This window comes from Prinia subflava, chromosome 9 (genome assembly GCF_021018805.1).
Source record: "Prinia subflava isolate CZ2003 ecotype Zambia chromosome 9, Cam_Psub_1.2, whole genome shotgun sequence".
In the NCBI taxonomy this organism is placed as follows: Eukaryota; Metazoa; Chordata; class Aves; order Passeriformes; family Cisticolidae; genus Prinia; species Prinia subflava.
The window spans coordinates 11,728,287-11,741,876 of NC_086255.1; the positions used below are offsets into that span (position 1 = coordinate 11,728,287).

Genomic DNA, 13,590 nt, shown 5'->3' on the forward strand with positions numbered 1-13,590 from the left:
TATGCTAGTTCAAAAGAGACAGACTGAAATATTTCTTCCATGCCTGGCTGCATTTTCCTTTTTTCTGCAGATGCTGAAAAAGGCTGCCATTTCCTTCACATCCTGAGCTGTGTTCGGCAGAGCTACAACCCCTCTCTGGCTGAAGTGGTGATGCACCGTGTCTTGGAACTGCTGGAGAGTAACAGTGATGTTGTCAGCACGATGGAAGGATATTTTATGGTATTTTAAAGAGAAAACATAAGAAAGAGAGGTTGAGAGACTGTGAGAAGCTGTCTAGATAGCTGTCTAGATGATCTAGATTGTGGATAAAAAAGAGCCTTTTGATTCTCCAAATGCTATTTTTGTCCAGCTTCGGAGAAATTGTTCAAATAATTGTTTTAATATGCGTGCTGACTTTCTTGCTGTTCCTAGGGAAAGTGGTATCAGACTGATTCTGGACATTCTAGTCCAGCAGGGGAACTGGAAAAGAAATTGTTCTTTCCTGGAGTAGGATGAGACATTGACCATCCTCACATCTGCACCCAGTGGGCCAAGAGAAAAGTCACTCCTAAAGATCACTGATTACAGCAGTGGTGATCTCAGGAGATGTTTTTCTGGCTTAAAGGCTGATCTTGCAAGCTTTCATGTGGTAATATCTGTGGATCTTTCCTTTTATGTGAATTTTGTAACACCCAGAGAAAGGACACACAAACAGAAGGATTTGCCTGTCCTCCCTGGCAGTGCTGGGTCATCTTTGTGAATATGTATTTGTCAATCTGGACAGCTTTCACACTACTGAAGAATCCCCACCATTCTCTGTGAAGTAATATTCAGGAGTGGGGTGCTGCATCCCTTCCCCATCCTGCAGCCTTGCCCTCTGGTTGTGAGGCATGTCTGCATTTCTCTGCATTCCCATCTGTGCTACTGATGCCTGTTGTTGCAGTTTCTCTTCAGACCAGAATTCTCAAAATCAGCTACTCTTTTGCTGTTTCAGTTGCTTCCTACATCACAAATGGTAAAACACAAATTAGATGCTTTGAAAAAGAAAATACAGAAGCCATTGAGACCCACTGTAATCTCCTCTGCCTGTTGCTTTTTGTGGCTTTTATTCTTTGTCACTTTTGTGGTAAAATACTGTCCATATCTGTGCTTGCAGAAGAACACAAGGCATAGATGAAACAACACTGGCCTAAAGAAGGTTACCATGCAAGATGTTTGATCTGAAATAATTATAACTGTTATATGCAACAGTTAAAAAGCAAAGTTGTTCAATATTCATCCTTAGAGAAGGCTTGCTGCTGCAGGGGCTTTTCTGTTTAATTAATCTGTTTAATTTATAGTGTGGAGGTGAGACCTTTAACTTGAAAAGAGTACAAAAGATTGAATTTATCCTTCTTTCCTCTGCACCTTCCCTGTAACAGTTGAAATAGCAGACTCCCAGGAGGCAGCTGTAGTGGTAAAGCCCTATAAGGATTGACATAGCAGGGAAAAATAAACCATATGCGTGAGGAAAGCCAGTGAGTATAGCCCCATGTGTGCCAGCTCTGTGGTTTGTTATATTAAATATCTCACTCCAAGCCCTGGCTGCAGTGAGATATAGGCTAAGAGAAAGACATGACAAAATATTTGGCATTTGCATTCAGAGGCCCGTGGAAAACTCTGGCCTTAGAGCGATGGTAAGTTTGTTCATAGTAGAGAACTATGTATGAATCATTCATCTGCTGTGTATTCCCTGCTTGCTGCAGGACTCAGTAGTTGGTTTTCTCACAGATTTTCCTATTCCTCACATTGCTGCTCTGTCAGGTACCTCCTAGTCAGATCTTAATATGGGCCCTGAACAGGTGCTGAAGGGATGTACCTGTGCAGAAAGAAACAGAAGAGAATGAAGGAAGAGTTGTAGAGTGTTTCTTCCCCACTCCCTCCCCACGCCCTAAATATCTCTGTAAATCAGGGAAAGAAGGCAGATTCTGAGTGAAGTGGTACTGAGAGGAATTGAAACTTTAATTTATGCCTATGAGAAGATCTGGTTGGCCACTGGGGAGATTTGCTTTTTAAATTCCTGCTCTGATTGTTGATTAGTTTGAAGTGATGCTTAAAAACAAGGCTATCTATGGAAGAAGTAGCTTGGAATATTGATTCCTAAATTCAAATTCACTTCAGGAATTGCCCACAATCAATCAGTACATATGGTTAAGTTGCTTATTTGGCATGACTTTGAGGATAGTTTAAAGGAAAGTATGAGGTGTTTCAGACCATTTGGAAGAGCATGGCATCTAATTTAAGAGACTGTCTTGGGCATTTCCTTGAAATGTTCTGTATTAGCAGAAGCTTATTTTGCTGGGAAAGGGTTAAAGGAACAGTGGGAAAGGTGATCTCCTTTCTTAAGTTAGAAGAAAGACCCTGGTTCTCCTGAGAGTGACAGCTGAGTGTGTGGGCTGGATGAGTTCGGGGAGAAAAAGAGAGTTTGGAGATCATGTTGCTCTTTAGGATCTCTTTAAAATAAATTCATACCAAAATAGGATTACATCTTCAGGCTTTGCAGTTTGTAAAGTTACACGTGCAAATTCTGTTGCTTCCAACTCTGAGGCTGCACTTACTGTGTTTCAGATGTGTTTCCTTGTGTAAAGTTTGCCTAAAATACCTGTCCACTGATTTTCTATGCTTGGAGGTAGAAAGGGCAGACACTTGTATCTGCATCAGTCCTGTCCCTGCTGCAGTTCAAAAGCACTGAACAACTGCAAAGCCTTGGAGATGAGGTGGAAGGAACTTATCTCAGGAAACACAGGTAAGTTATTCTGGAAAGAACCTGTCCCTGGAAGTTTTAAAGTTGATCCTTGCTGGGAGTGCTCGACTCTTGTGATGGAGGGTGTGTTCTGATGGTGTTTGTTCCCCAAGAACAGGAAAAAGGGATTTTTCTCAGATGAGTTGTCTCAGGGAAGTAAGATGAATAAACACAAGGGAGCCTATAGTTTTTACAAGAGTGAAAGGTTAAGTTAATGGAGGAGACTAGATTCAAGCTACACAGATTCTGACTCTCTCCACAGAATAGTTGTGTCTTAAGCTTGCATGCTTTCTTTTTTCCACAGTAGCCACCCAGCCCAGGTTAACACTCTGGTTGAGAGCATTCCCTCGTGCACCTCCAGGGAACAGAACAAGCATATGCCTGCACAGAGCACCCCGAGGAGCTGTGGGAGCACAGGGCTCACTGTAGGCTGAATTACCCATTCCCTCAGTATCTCTACAGTGTGCTTCTGTGACAGCAGTCTAGACATACCCATGTTGGTATAAGTCACCTTTATGTAAGTCGAGCTACACACACTAGGGCTTTTACTGCAAATAAACTGTCTCTCTGTTTAAAGATCATATCCTTAACCAACAGAGTCATATCATGCACACTGTTAAAATTCTTAGACCACACCTAAGAAATATTGTGCAGAGCATGCAGTGAAAGCATGCTTTCTTGTTTTGTTTAATTTGAAAACTTGTTAGGCAACACAATTATTGCTGGTTTATTAAAGGACTTAGAAGGTGGCACTTTAATGTAAAACTGACAAGTGAGAATTCATGTTGTAGAACTGCTTCATGGCCAGCTCCAGTTTCCATAGCAACAGTTACGCCAGTAAAAGGTAGGTAAGGCAAATGGAATTTTTAAAAGCAGTCAGCATTTCTGTGTTACCTCAAAAAGGTAAGTTTCCATAGAAATGCAGCACCTGAGAACAAAAATTACCTAAGAACCACAATATTCTATTCCAGCAAAATGCATGGTGATTGCTTTTCTGGTGAGGAGACAAAGGAACAGTTTTACCCTCAGTCCCTGCCCTCTACTTGCGTGAGAGAAGAGATGAGGATGCTTCATACCTCAGTTTCCCCCTTTTGTAAATTGGGAATAATACAACTCCCTGTGTAGGGCATAAGCCTCAATTTTTTTGTAATCCTAGTCATTAAAAGCTCTATGGGAGCTATTAGAGAAGAACTCTGTGGCTGTGTGGGAGGGAGTGAATGGAGAGATGCTGGAGTGGGACTTAGAGAAAGTTGCTCTTCTATTAGTACCAATAGCTTTATATTTTTATGCCTCTCTTTCCACACATATTGCTTTGCTTGTCTTGTCATCTTGCTCTCCAAGGCCTATGAGGCAATGATGGTCTCCCTGTTTTTATTTGTATCATATTTTTCCTGGAATCCTATTTCCTCTTATGACTTCTTAGATGACTTCATAAAAATAGAAATCCAGATAAATGAGTTCTGAATATTCTTGTTCTAAAATCTTTGGGTTGTAAATTTGGACTCACGAGGGCATGCATTTTACACAACCTGCCTGGGAAACGAAGCTTTACTTTCAAAATAATAAATGACATATTTAAATATTGGCTGCATGACTAAAAGCTGTGACTGTTTTGGATCTGTGTATACTTGTGTATTCCAGTGATGAACACCATAAACAGGAGTTGCTAATTCATTATTCAAAGTGGGAATTCATCAATGAGCAGCCAGTGAGGCACGGAGCCACACAGAGAATTATGAGACAAAGTACTGGAAATGTGTTTGTCAAAGAAATGCAGTTTGGTTTACTTTGAGAGTAAGCTGATCCTGTGGGGAAAAGATGTGCCTAGCAAAGATTTGTATCTTTATACTTACCTCTAAATGGGAAGGGAGCAAGTTCAGATCCCATGGGCACCCTGAATTTTGAAACTTCCTGTCAGTGCAGTGCTATGTTCTTTATTGCTGTCTTTCAGCACAGTCTCCAGTCCTCCTGCCCCAACTCTCCAGACTACAGCAAAAAAAAAGTTCAGCCGCTACAAAGATAAAAGAATAGTTACAATAATTGGCTACCATCCTTCAGGAGTCCCAGCATTACAGCAACATTTTTGTGGATCCTTGTGGGCAGCAGGGAAATGCTGAGCCCAGGACCTTGGGTTTCATTCCCAGCCTTATACCCTGCCAGGCACAGAAACTTTCCCCCTAATTTCTTTCATCTATTCCTGAACTTCACTCTTCCCTCTGACTCGTTCCTTGGGCCCTTCATTCACAGTCACAGATCCTGTCAAAATCCCTTCCTCTATTTTGTTCCCTTTATGTTCCCTAACTCAAATATCCTTGTCCACATCTGGCAATTGAAACTTTCAGGATAATCCCCTTCCCTAACTGTCCTGACACTGTTCACAGCTCGTTGATGCTGATGATAGCAGGCTGTGCTTTGCTCCTTGTCCAGGCACCAGAAGAGGCAGCTTTCTTCCCGCTGCAGTTTGCAGCAGGAAAGAGCTGCAATTTCAGGAAAACAACGCTCTTTTCACCCCACCCTCCTGAAGATTCAGTAGCTCCCTAAATATTCTAGTGGTGTTTTTTTTGCAGGTATCCAAGTACAAAAAAAAAAAAAAAAAGTAAAAAATAAAAGAGTCGTGTCTTGCCCAAACTTGAACAAACTGAATTCATGCCCTTGATAGAAGCTATCTGCCTCTCCTTGCCACTTTCATGTCCTTGCAGATCTCATTGCAGACATAATCTGTAAAGTTAATTTGACTTCTAGCTTGGGTGTCTCCCAGTTAGTGCGTCTTTTTTTAGCTTGTTTTTTTTTCTGAGAAATTGTGACTGTTCTGATGTGATTATACTGTGTGTCTGGGCATTTGTCAACCTCTGTCCCATCACCCCAACTGACCTTGACTAGTTAAGAGGTCTGAAGGACCCTGAATTGTGATGGTCTGGCACATTTTTAGGAAATGGATGCACTGATAGAAGAGGGAAGCCCAAATCAGTGCCTCCATCAAAGGGAAGGAAGAAAATCAGACAATACCAGAGAAACCAACACATGGGACAGTCCCAAAGAACCTGTTGCTGTAACTTATGCTGCCACAAGAAGTACTTGTTCTGCAAGTTCTCTTTTAAGAAATGATTGGACAGTTTTTGCAGAAGTTTCCTAACAGAGATTGTCCTAAGACAGTCATGATGGCAAACTGCAAATCCATTAAAATCTGGTAAAGCTGCATTGGGGTACAAAGTTGAGCAACTGATTGTTAATGATGCCACCAGCCCATTTCCACTAATACCTTTTAATGTGCAATGGAGGCTATACTAATCTAGTCACAGCAATTTACAAGTTGAAACCAGCTCAGATTAACAAGATTGCCTGAGAATAACACAGCCAAGAATTTGCCAGTGAAAGCAATAACCTAAAGGAATGATTTTCAGTAAGTGTTAACTACTGAACACTCCAGTGCCCATTAACCTGGCACAACATATCCTACAGCTCTTGTTTTAGCTTGCTTTTTTGTTATTCATTGGAAGGAAGCACACTCCTTCCCTACCAGCTAGAACTGGAGCTCTCTCACCTTCATATTGCTCTGCTGGAAACAAGGTAAGATAAATAGCAAATGTATGTCACTGCATAGCAACCAACATGATTAAATGCAGTATGTGCCAAGTCTGTTATTGGCCTGGAAAGTTCATGGTTCCTCCCAGGAGACTTCAGCCAAATATTACAGTGATATTTGGAAATAGGAAGGAGGAATCTATTCCCTCAAATGTCTTCCCCAACAACGGAGTCCTGCAAGTCCTACAGGCCTAACAGATTACAACATGTGCTCTTGGCAAGGAACAAAGGTGGTACAGAAATTAAAAGAGTGCTTGGGGCTGGGTTTTTCTCTTGACAATATTGTCATTTGCCCTGGGTTCACGTAAAACTCTTCTTTGCTGTATGGCCCACAAGAAAGCCTCTGAGCTGTAACAAGCCAGCTGGTGTTCTGAACTACTGCCTACACTGCTGACTAATCTCTCTCATTGTTTTCTGTCCTCACCTTGTCTTTTTTCCCCCAATAAAATCTCTTGAACTTTATTCCTGATTCAAAGAAGTTATGGTCGCTGTCCTCTTGTGAGTACAGTGATCCAGGACAAACATAACAAGATCAAACTGATATACAGAAGAGTTTTTGTTGGAACCCTGAATGTAGGAAAGGATGAGAAATACAGAGGAAGCTGAAGGAGGAGGATTTAGCACAAAGATGTTTGAAATGAGTCCTACTGAAAAAGGCTAAAGAAATAAATGCCTAATGATGCTGTAGACATCTGTTTCAGAACAGGCAGCAGGTGTTGCATGTAATGAAAGCAAGGACTTGTACTGTTTTATTTTCTGCAATTAGAAAGCAGTGGAGAAAATGAGGTCAGGAAAAATGGAGCAAGAGAACATTTTGCATAAACACCTGGGCAAATTTACATAGAGTACAGCAGTATTTATATGCTGTTCCTCTGCCTTCCTTACACTAGCCTCAAACGGGTCTGTTCTGCAGAGTATTTTGTCCTTCCTAAAAGACCAGTGCCTTGGGTGCTCAAAGATAGATGCTAAAGTGAAAGTTGGCCACCAACAAGCCTTTGAGGACCAAAATGTTCAGGATAATGTAATTGTCACACAGATGTTGTCATGAACTGATGAGAATGTTCCTGAAGGTAAAGCTGCCCTTGTCTCACAGGTGGTTTGTGTGCTTGAGTCACCAGAACAGTGGCTGAGAAAGACCCCATTAGTGAAATGGTTCTTTGGGCTTGTCTTCCAGCTGCTGCATGGCCAGTCCTGAACACATCTGGATCCAAATAAATGCCTGGAATTATGTGGATGGTGTGTCCACTGCACAGGCTGAAAAGCACACCTGCATCAGGCCCTGCTAGAGAAGCTGTAACTTCTTTTTGCATGGGGCATTTTTGTTTTGGGATGATCTCATTTCTTGTTACAAACAGTTAACATCCTACAGGGCATTTTATTTTTCAAGCATCTCCACTACTGCCCTACAAAGCCTAACCCCAGTCTAATGACTGAGGAAAAAAACAAACTCTTTGTCTCTACCCATGGGATGATGTTACTGTTGAGGAGATCCAAAAGTGCCCTTCCTACAGAAGTCTCAGTTGGGAAAACCATTTTGCTTTTGCATGAAGGTAACAAAACAAAACAAAACAAACAAAAAGTTAAAGCACTTCACTGCTGAGTGGTAGAGGTTGGATGTTACAGATTCTTCTTACAGTGCCAAGCTCATGTGCTCATCACCTGTGTTCAAACTGCAGTTCCACAAGCAACTTTTCATAAAGTTTTATTTGTAAACTTCATAAAACCTTCATAAGGTTTTATTTGTACGTTTTTATAGTTCACAGTCTGTCAGTCAAATGTTTTCTGGTTTGGGTATTGACAGATAAATTCTTCTACTTTCTCTAGGGATTGTGCAGCCAAATAAAATTACTGTTTGGCTTCAGAAAGGGTTGAATGAGTAAAAACAGTGAACAAAGAAATTCAAATTTCAAAAGGGGCTGGTGGAAATTTTAAATGTCGGTGTCCATGTGTGTATACATAGAGGTAACATGGGAAGAAAATGCAAAGGAAGACTATTTTTTCCTCGACTGACTTTATTTTAACAAGCCCATGTTTTCAGTAATGGAGATTACCATGTTTTTTTGCAGAGGATAAGGCAGAAACCAGTCTCAAAATGTGCTATTTTGGGAACAGTGAGTGTGCTGAAGTCAGGGACAGCATCCAGGAAGAAACCTGAAGAATCCCAGTCCAAACCTGTGATCAGTTTGGTAAACTTCAGCTGTCTCAAATGCAAGCCTGCCACATATATCGTAAATAAAGAAAAGTGTGGCTTGGGCTTGCTTTATTTTTTTAAGCAAGAGATATCTACAAAGCGTCTGTAAAAATAGAAAAGTACAAGGTGTACATGCATGAAAAGCAGTGTGCAATGTGCTGCTACCACCCTAAATGCCGTGCACATACCACAGTGGGAAATCCTTCACCCACAACTGCTAAGAGAGGACTGAAAAATAACGTTAGTCAGGAAAGGGTTAAACTGTAAGATAGCTGCTTCAAGGAAAGGATAATCTATAATTTAAGTCCAGAGAGTGAAGCAGCTCTTTCATAATGTAAGTAAAAGCTGTTATGCCTTTGGAAAACCATGTACACTGCCTGCAGAAGGAATGATTATTTTGGTTTTTCCATTATACTGAATTGCACAGAGGGGCTGACAGAGCAGCACTCTCTGCTGAGGAGGCTGGGAGGGGAAGGGGCACGAAGATTCTGTGCTAGAGGAGGGGGGGACTTGCTCTGCCAGCACTGCTGCTGGTTCCTTCAGCTGCCTTCTACCATATTAGCTGTGCCCATTTATCTCCTGAGTGAATTTCATTTGAAGAGCAGTAATCTCCCAAGAAGATGAAATGCAGTTGGACTTAAAAAAAATAAGAAAAAATATCACACCATGCTTTGTTTCAGAGTTTGAGATTTGAATGCCAGACAGGCTCTACCATTCCTGTCATTCCTATCAAAAGCCGTGTATGTTGAAACGCTGAAGTGGAAGGGCTGCATGGAAAGCAGCCTTTTTAAGAAGCTGAGTTTTTGTAAGTACAGAAGCTGAGATGGGAGTGTAACAAAGGCTCTGTGTTGTGCTGTTGCACATCAGAGCCAATAAAACCCTGAGGGGCACATCTCTAGTACCATGTCTAGCAGATTATGCATGCAACTCCAGTTGCCAGTAATGAGTTGTGTGGCTAATCTGTCATGCACAGCACTGCAGTTCCCCTTCCCCCAAGGGGCTGAGCTCATGGCATTTTACCTCTCCCCCAGGGTGCTGAGCACCGTTAGAGTCTCTTCAGTTAGTGGGACAGGAAAACACTGTGTTCCACCTGGCAGCCCAGCTGGAAAACAGAGAGGAAAATCATCTCTAACAACAACTCCAGCCACCACAGGGCGGGCTGTTAGACCCCAGCACGGTTAACATTCAGGGGCAGCTACCTATCCACAGTGACACGCCATGAATTAATAAGAGGCATTAGAAATGGCCCTAATGGAGCACAGAAAAGCCTGTCCCTTGTTTTATTTTCTCACTGATTTAACGATCCAAGTGTTTTCAATTTACAACTCAAATGCTTATTTACCAAAAATTTCCCAGCACGACAGAGTCCTCTTGGAATATGAAAACTCAAGTCATGCTCCAGCTCTGACAACATCACACACACAGACATTCTGTCACGCATCAGCTTTTGCTGTAATTGGAGCAGAGTCCAGGCTGCTGGGCTGTAGCTGCATTAGGTTTGTGAGGCTAATGTGATTACCTGCTTGTTCAAAAAAAAGTGAAAGAATCTTTGCCCAAATACCCACCTAGCAAAAGAGTTAAAAAAAAGCTTTTAAAAGTAGCTGGTTTGTTTCAACCTTCAGAAGCTGAATTTCCCAAGGTGTTCCTCAGGTGAATTTTATCGGAAGCCTGTGTCTTTGAAAGTGAATTATTACACCAGCAGTTAATATTTATATTAATATATGTGTTTTAATTGTTATAATAGCAGGGATATTCCTGTGCAATGATAGGACTTTGGTAATGGGGGCTTTAGGGGAAAAAATGTAAATACTAGAAATTTTAGTACTAAAATCTCCAGAATTAGTTATTTTTTTACAAATTCAGAGTGTCTCAGCCTCCTGTTCATGGCCCTGGTCAGGTACAGGCTGTTCTGCCCCCAGCCTGCTGTGCTCCTCATTGTGTAGCCAGGCCTGCTTTCATTCAGCCCCAGCAGCCGGAGCCCAGCTCTCCAACACAAGGCTGGGAAGTGCCTCAGCTTCAATTTCCCAGCTGCTGCCTAAGACAGGAGCAGATTTTCCCAAGCCTGCAGCATTATAAGGGGTTTGGGTTATTTTTCTGCCAGCTTTGCAATATTTGGAGATTTGACTCCCACTAGACTGGGTGTTGTCCGTGTTTTGAAGGAACTATCCATGCCCCTGGCAACACATTTTTGCTACGTGCATGGACAGATGCAGCAAGCAATCAAGGAGAGCAGGAGGTGGCAGTGAGAACAAGGCTGTCAGATGATGGAGAAGGAGGGGGACAGAGGTACAAAGGCTGGCCAGGCTCCACAGGTGGGATAGGTTGTCTGGAGCAGAGGAGAATCAAATTGTGTGGAATAGAGGGAAGGTGAACAGTGGACCAGATGCTGTGAAAGCAGACAGCAAAGACCTTCAGTGTAGACACCAAAGGGGCACAAACCCCAAGGCACCGCTCTCGGGTTTGGTTGAAAACAGAAGCTCCCTCCTTACGAGAGCAGATGAGAAGAGTATGAGTAAAAAGATGCCAATTAGTAAGAATGTCAGGAAGGACGAGGCAGGGTGTTTGGAGAATGGTGTATTTTGTCTCTCCCTCACAATGACATGTTTTGAAAGCTGTTTTAAAACAAACCCTGAGTGTTTTCAACAATGGAGGGGACACTATTTTTTTTCTTTTTTTTTGGGGACAAGTTGACAGGAGAAGGGAATAGAATGTGTGATGCATATTGATAATGGTTCACAGGGAAGAGGCATCCAAGACCCAAAAGACTGGCCACATCAGGAATATTTTTATCAATGGGTTATTTGAATATTTACATTTTGAAGAAAGAATCTTCATTGTTTGCTCTGCACACCAGGGACTTCTTGGCCAGTCTAAACAGTACAGGTTTCTAATGTAAATAATTGTTCTTCTGCCTTGTGTCATGCATGAGGATTAGAGGTGGGAAGTCCCTCAAAGAAGAGAAGGGGGTGCCTTGAAGAAGATAAGACAAGCCTCAAAAGTGCCAATGGAAGTGGGTACATGAGGTTTTCCCCTCTGTCACTCCTTGTCTCATGTGTAACCTGTGCACCTCCTGGGGTGGGATGCTGGGATTTTATGTCAGGTCCTTTATTTTGGTAAACTGTGTATATTGGCTGAGGAGGGAGGAGAAGGCTGGCTCAGAGCATCTGTCCTTGTCACTATGCCAGCAGATACCTGGTTCCCACCTGGCAGTAGCTGGTACCTTGTGCACTCATGGGGCTGCTCCTGCTGGTCTTTTCTTTTCTTTTCTTTTCTTTTCTTTTCTTTTCTTTTCTTTTCTTTTCTTTTCTTTTCTTTTCTTTTCTTTTCTTTTCTTTTCTTTTCTTTTCTTTTCTTTTCTTTTCTTTTCTTTTCTTTTCTTTTCTTTTCTTTTCTTTTCTTTTCTCTGCTTGTGGAAACCAGCAATGTTTTGAAAACAGCCACTCTTTAATGCCAGTCTTCTGGCCCAAATACCTCGGGCTTTGTGGCTCTGGTGTCTGTCTCATGGTTATTGTTTCAGGGCCAGTAACATTGTAAAAGTTCTGATTCAGAAATTGTGCCTAGAGCACGTCAAAGGAAATCACATTGAGATGGACTGTTCTGACTGTAAATGAGGAGGTTATTTTGTCAGGAGCTGGTCCTCTTTGCACTCCTGGGCTGGCAGGTCTTGAAGCCGTCAGCAGCACTGTGGAATCTTACGGGAAAATCTGCACAGACTGCTATTCCAGAGACTTCAGAGGAAGGAGAGATCTTAGTAACTTCAGTTAATTTGGTGAATAGCTAATGAATGTCATAAAACAAGCTGAGAGCTGGAAGATCATATTGAGGTTCCCATTACTGGTGTAATTTTAAAATAATCATATGCAAAGTAATGATACATTATTAAAAAAGAAAAAAACCCTCTGAAATATCTGGGGCAAACTCTTCTTGGAGCGAGACTGAGGAAGATGATACACATTTACCTGTGCATGTATATACAAAGAGCTGAAATAGATCTATAGCTCTACAAGATCTAAGCTCCCTCATAACAGAGGATCTGTGCAACCTTCCTCCAGCTGCGATGCCTGTGTGTCCCTCAGGGACACGGCAGTGGGGACCTTCCCAAGCAGTGACGGCCTTGAGCTCCCGGCTGGAGCCCGGTGGGAGCGGGCTGGGCCCTTCACTCGCGGGTACCCGGGGTGGCCTTGGCCCCGGGGGAGGTACCTGGGACCCTTTTACAGCGATGGAGGGCCCCGGGGGAAGTACCTGGGACCCTTTTACAGCGATGGAGGGCCCTGGGGCACCCTGCGCTCCCCTGCCCCGGGCCGCCCCTTCCCCCGGGCTCCGCAGGCCGGGCCGCGGTGCCTGAGCACAGAGCGGGGGCTCTGCCGGGCCTGGCGGCGCTCCGTGAGGGAGCGGAGCGCCCGGGGGCAGCCGCCCGCCCTCTCCGGCACTGGGGGCGGTGGCTGCCGTCCCCTCGCGTCCCCTCCCGGCCCGTCCCGCCAGAGCCCCCCGGGGCCGCCCGGGGGCGGAGCCGCCGGCCCGGCCCGGCCCTCCCGCCGCCGCCGCAGTGGCCGCGCAGCCCCGGGCAGCGGGCAGGGAGCGGAGCCGGGCTGGGCTGCGCCGTGTGAGCGGGGCCGCCGCGGCGGCAGGGGCGGGGCCGGCACAGGGGCATCCTGCCTTGCCTGTCGCCCGGCATCGCCGCGGCGGGCAGCGCGGCGGAGGGTGCTGCCAGCGCCGAGCCGCGGAGCCCCGCCGGGGTGCGCGAAGATGCTGTCCTACAGCGTGCTGGACGCCAACGTGGTGGACGTGGAGAAGCGGAGGAACCCCTCGAAGCACTACGTGAGTACCGGCGGGGCCCGGCGGGACGCGGGGGTGCGCACGTGTGCAGGGGGGACGGGCCGGGCGCGGAGCGGTGCCCGGAGCGGTGCCCGGAGCGGTGCCCGGAGCCCTTGCCCGGAGCGGTGCCCGGAGCGGTGCCCGGAGCCCTTGCCCGGAGCCCTTGCCCGGAGCGGTGCCCGGAGCGGTGCCCGGAGCCCTTGCCCGGAGCCCTTGCCCGGAGCGGTGTCCGGAGCGGTGC

General features: G+C 44.6%; 2 protein-coding genes across 4 annotated transcripts in view; both read left to right on the forward strand.

The window, feature by feature from the left end:
* Positions 1–5,370, forward strand: part of STN1 (STN1 subunit of CST complex) — a 45,292-nt gene extending 39,922 nt beyond the window's left edge. Inside the window, exon 10 of the mRNA XM_063405369.1 lies at positions 71–5,370. Within this exon, the coding sequence (XP_063261439.1) occupies positions 71–228 (158 nt within the window). The 3' untranslated portion in view covers positions 229–5,370. The remainder of the gene's footprint in view (positions 1–70) is intronic.
* Positions 5,371–10,402: 5,032 nt separating this feature from the next.
* Positions 10,403–13,590, forward strand: part of SH3PXD2A (SH3 and PX domains 2A) — a 259,186-nt gene continuing 255,998 nt past the window's right edge. The window contains exon 1 of one of the 3 annotated variants that reach the window (XM_063405375.1): positions 10,403–13,352. In XM_063405375.1, the coding sequence (XP_063261445.1) occupies positions 13,281–13,352 (72 nt within the window). In that variant the 5' untranslated portion in view covers positions 10,403–13,280. The remainder of the gene's footprint in view (positions 13,353–13,590) is intronic. The other 2 variants (XM_063405374.1, XM_063405373.1) reach the window with 2 other exon arrangements.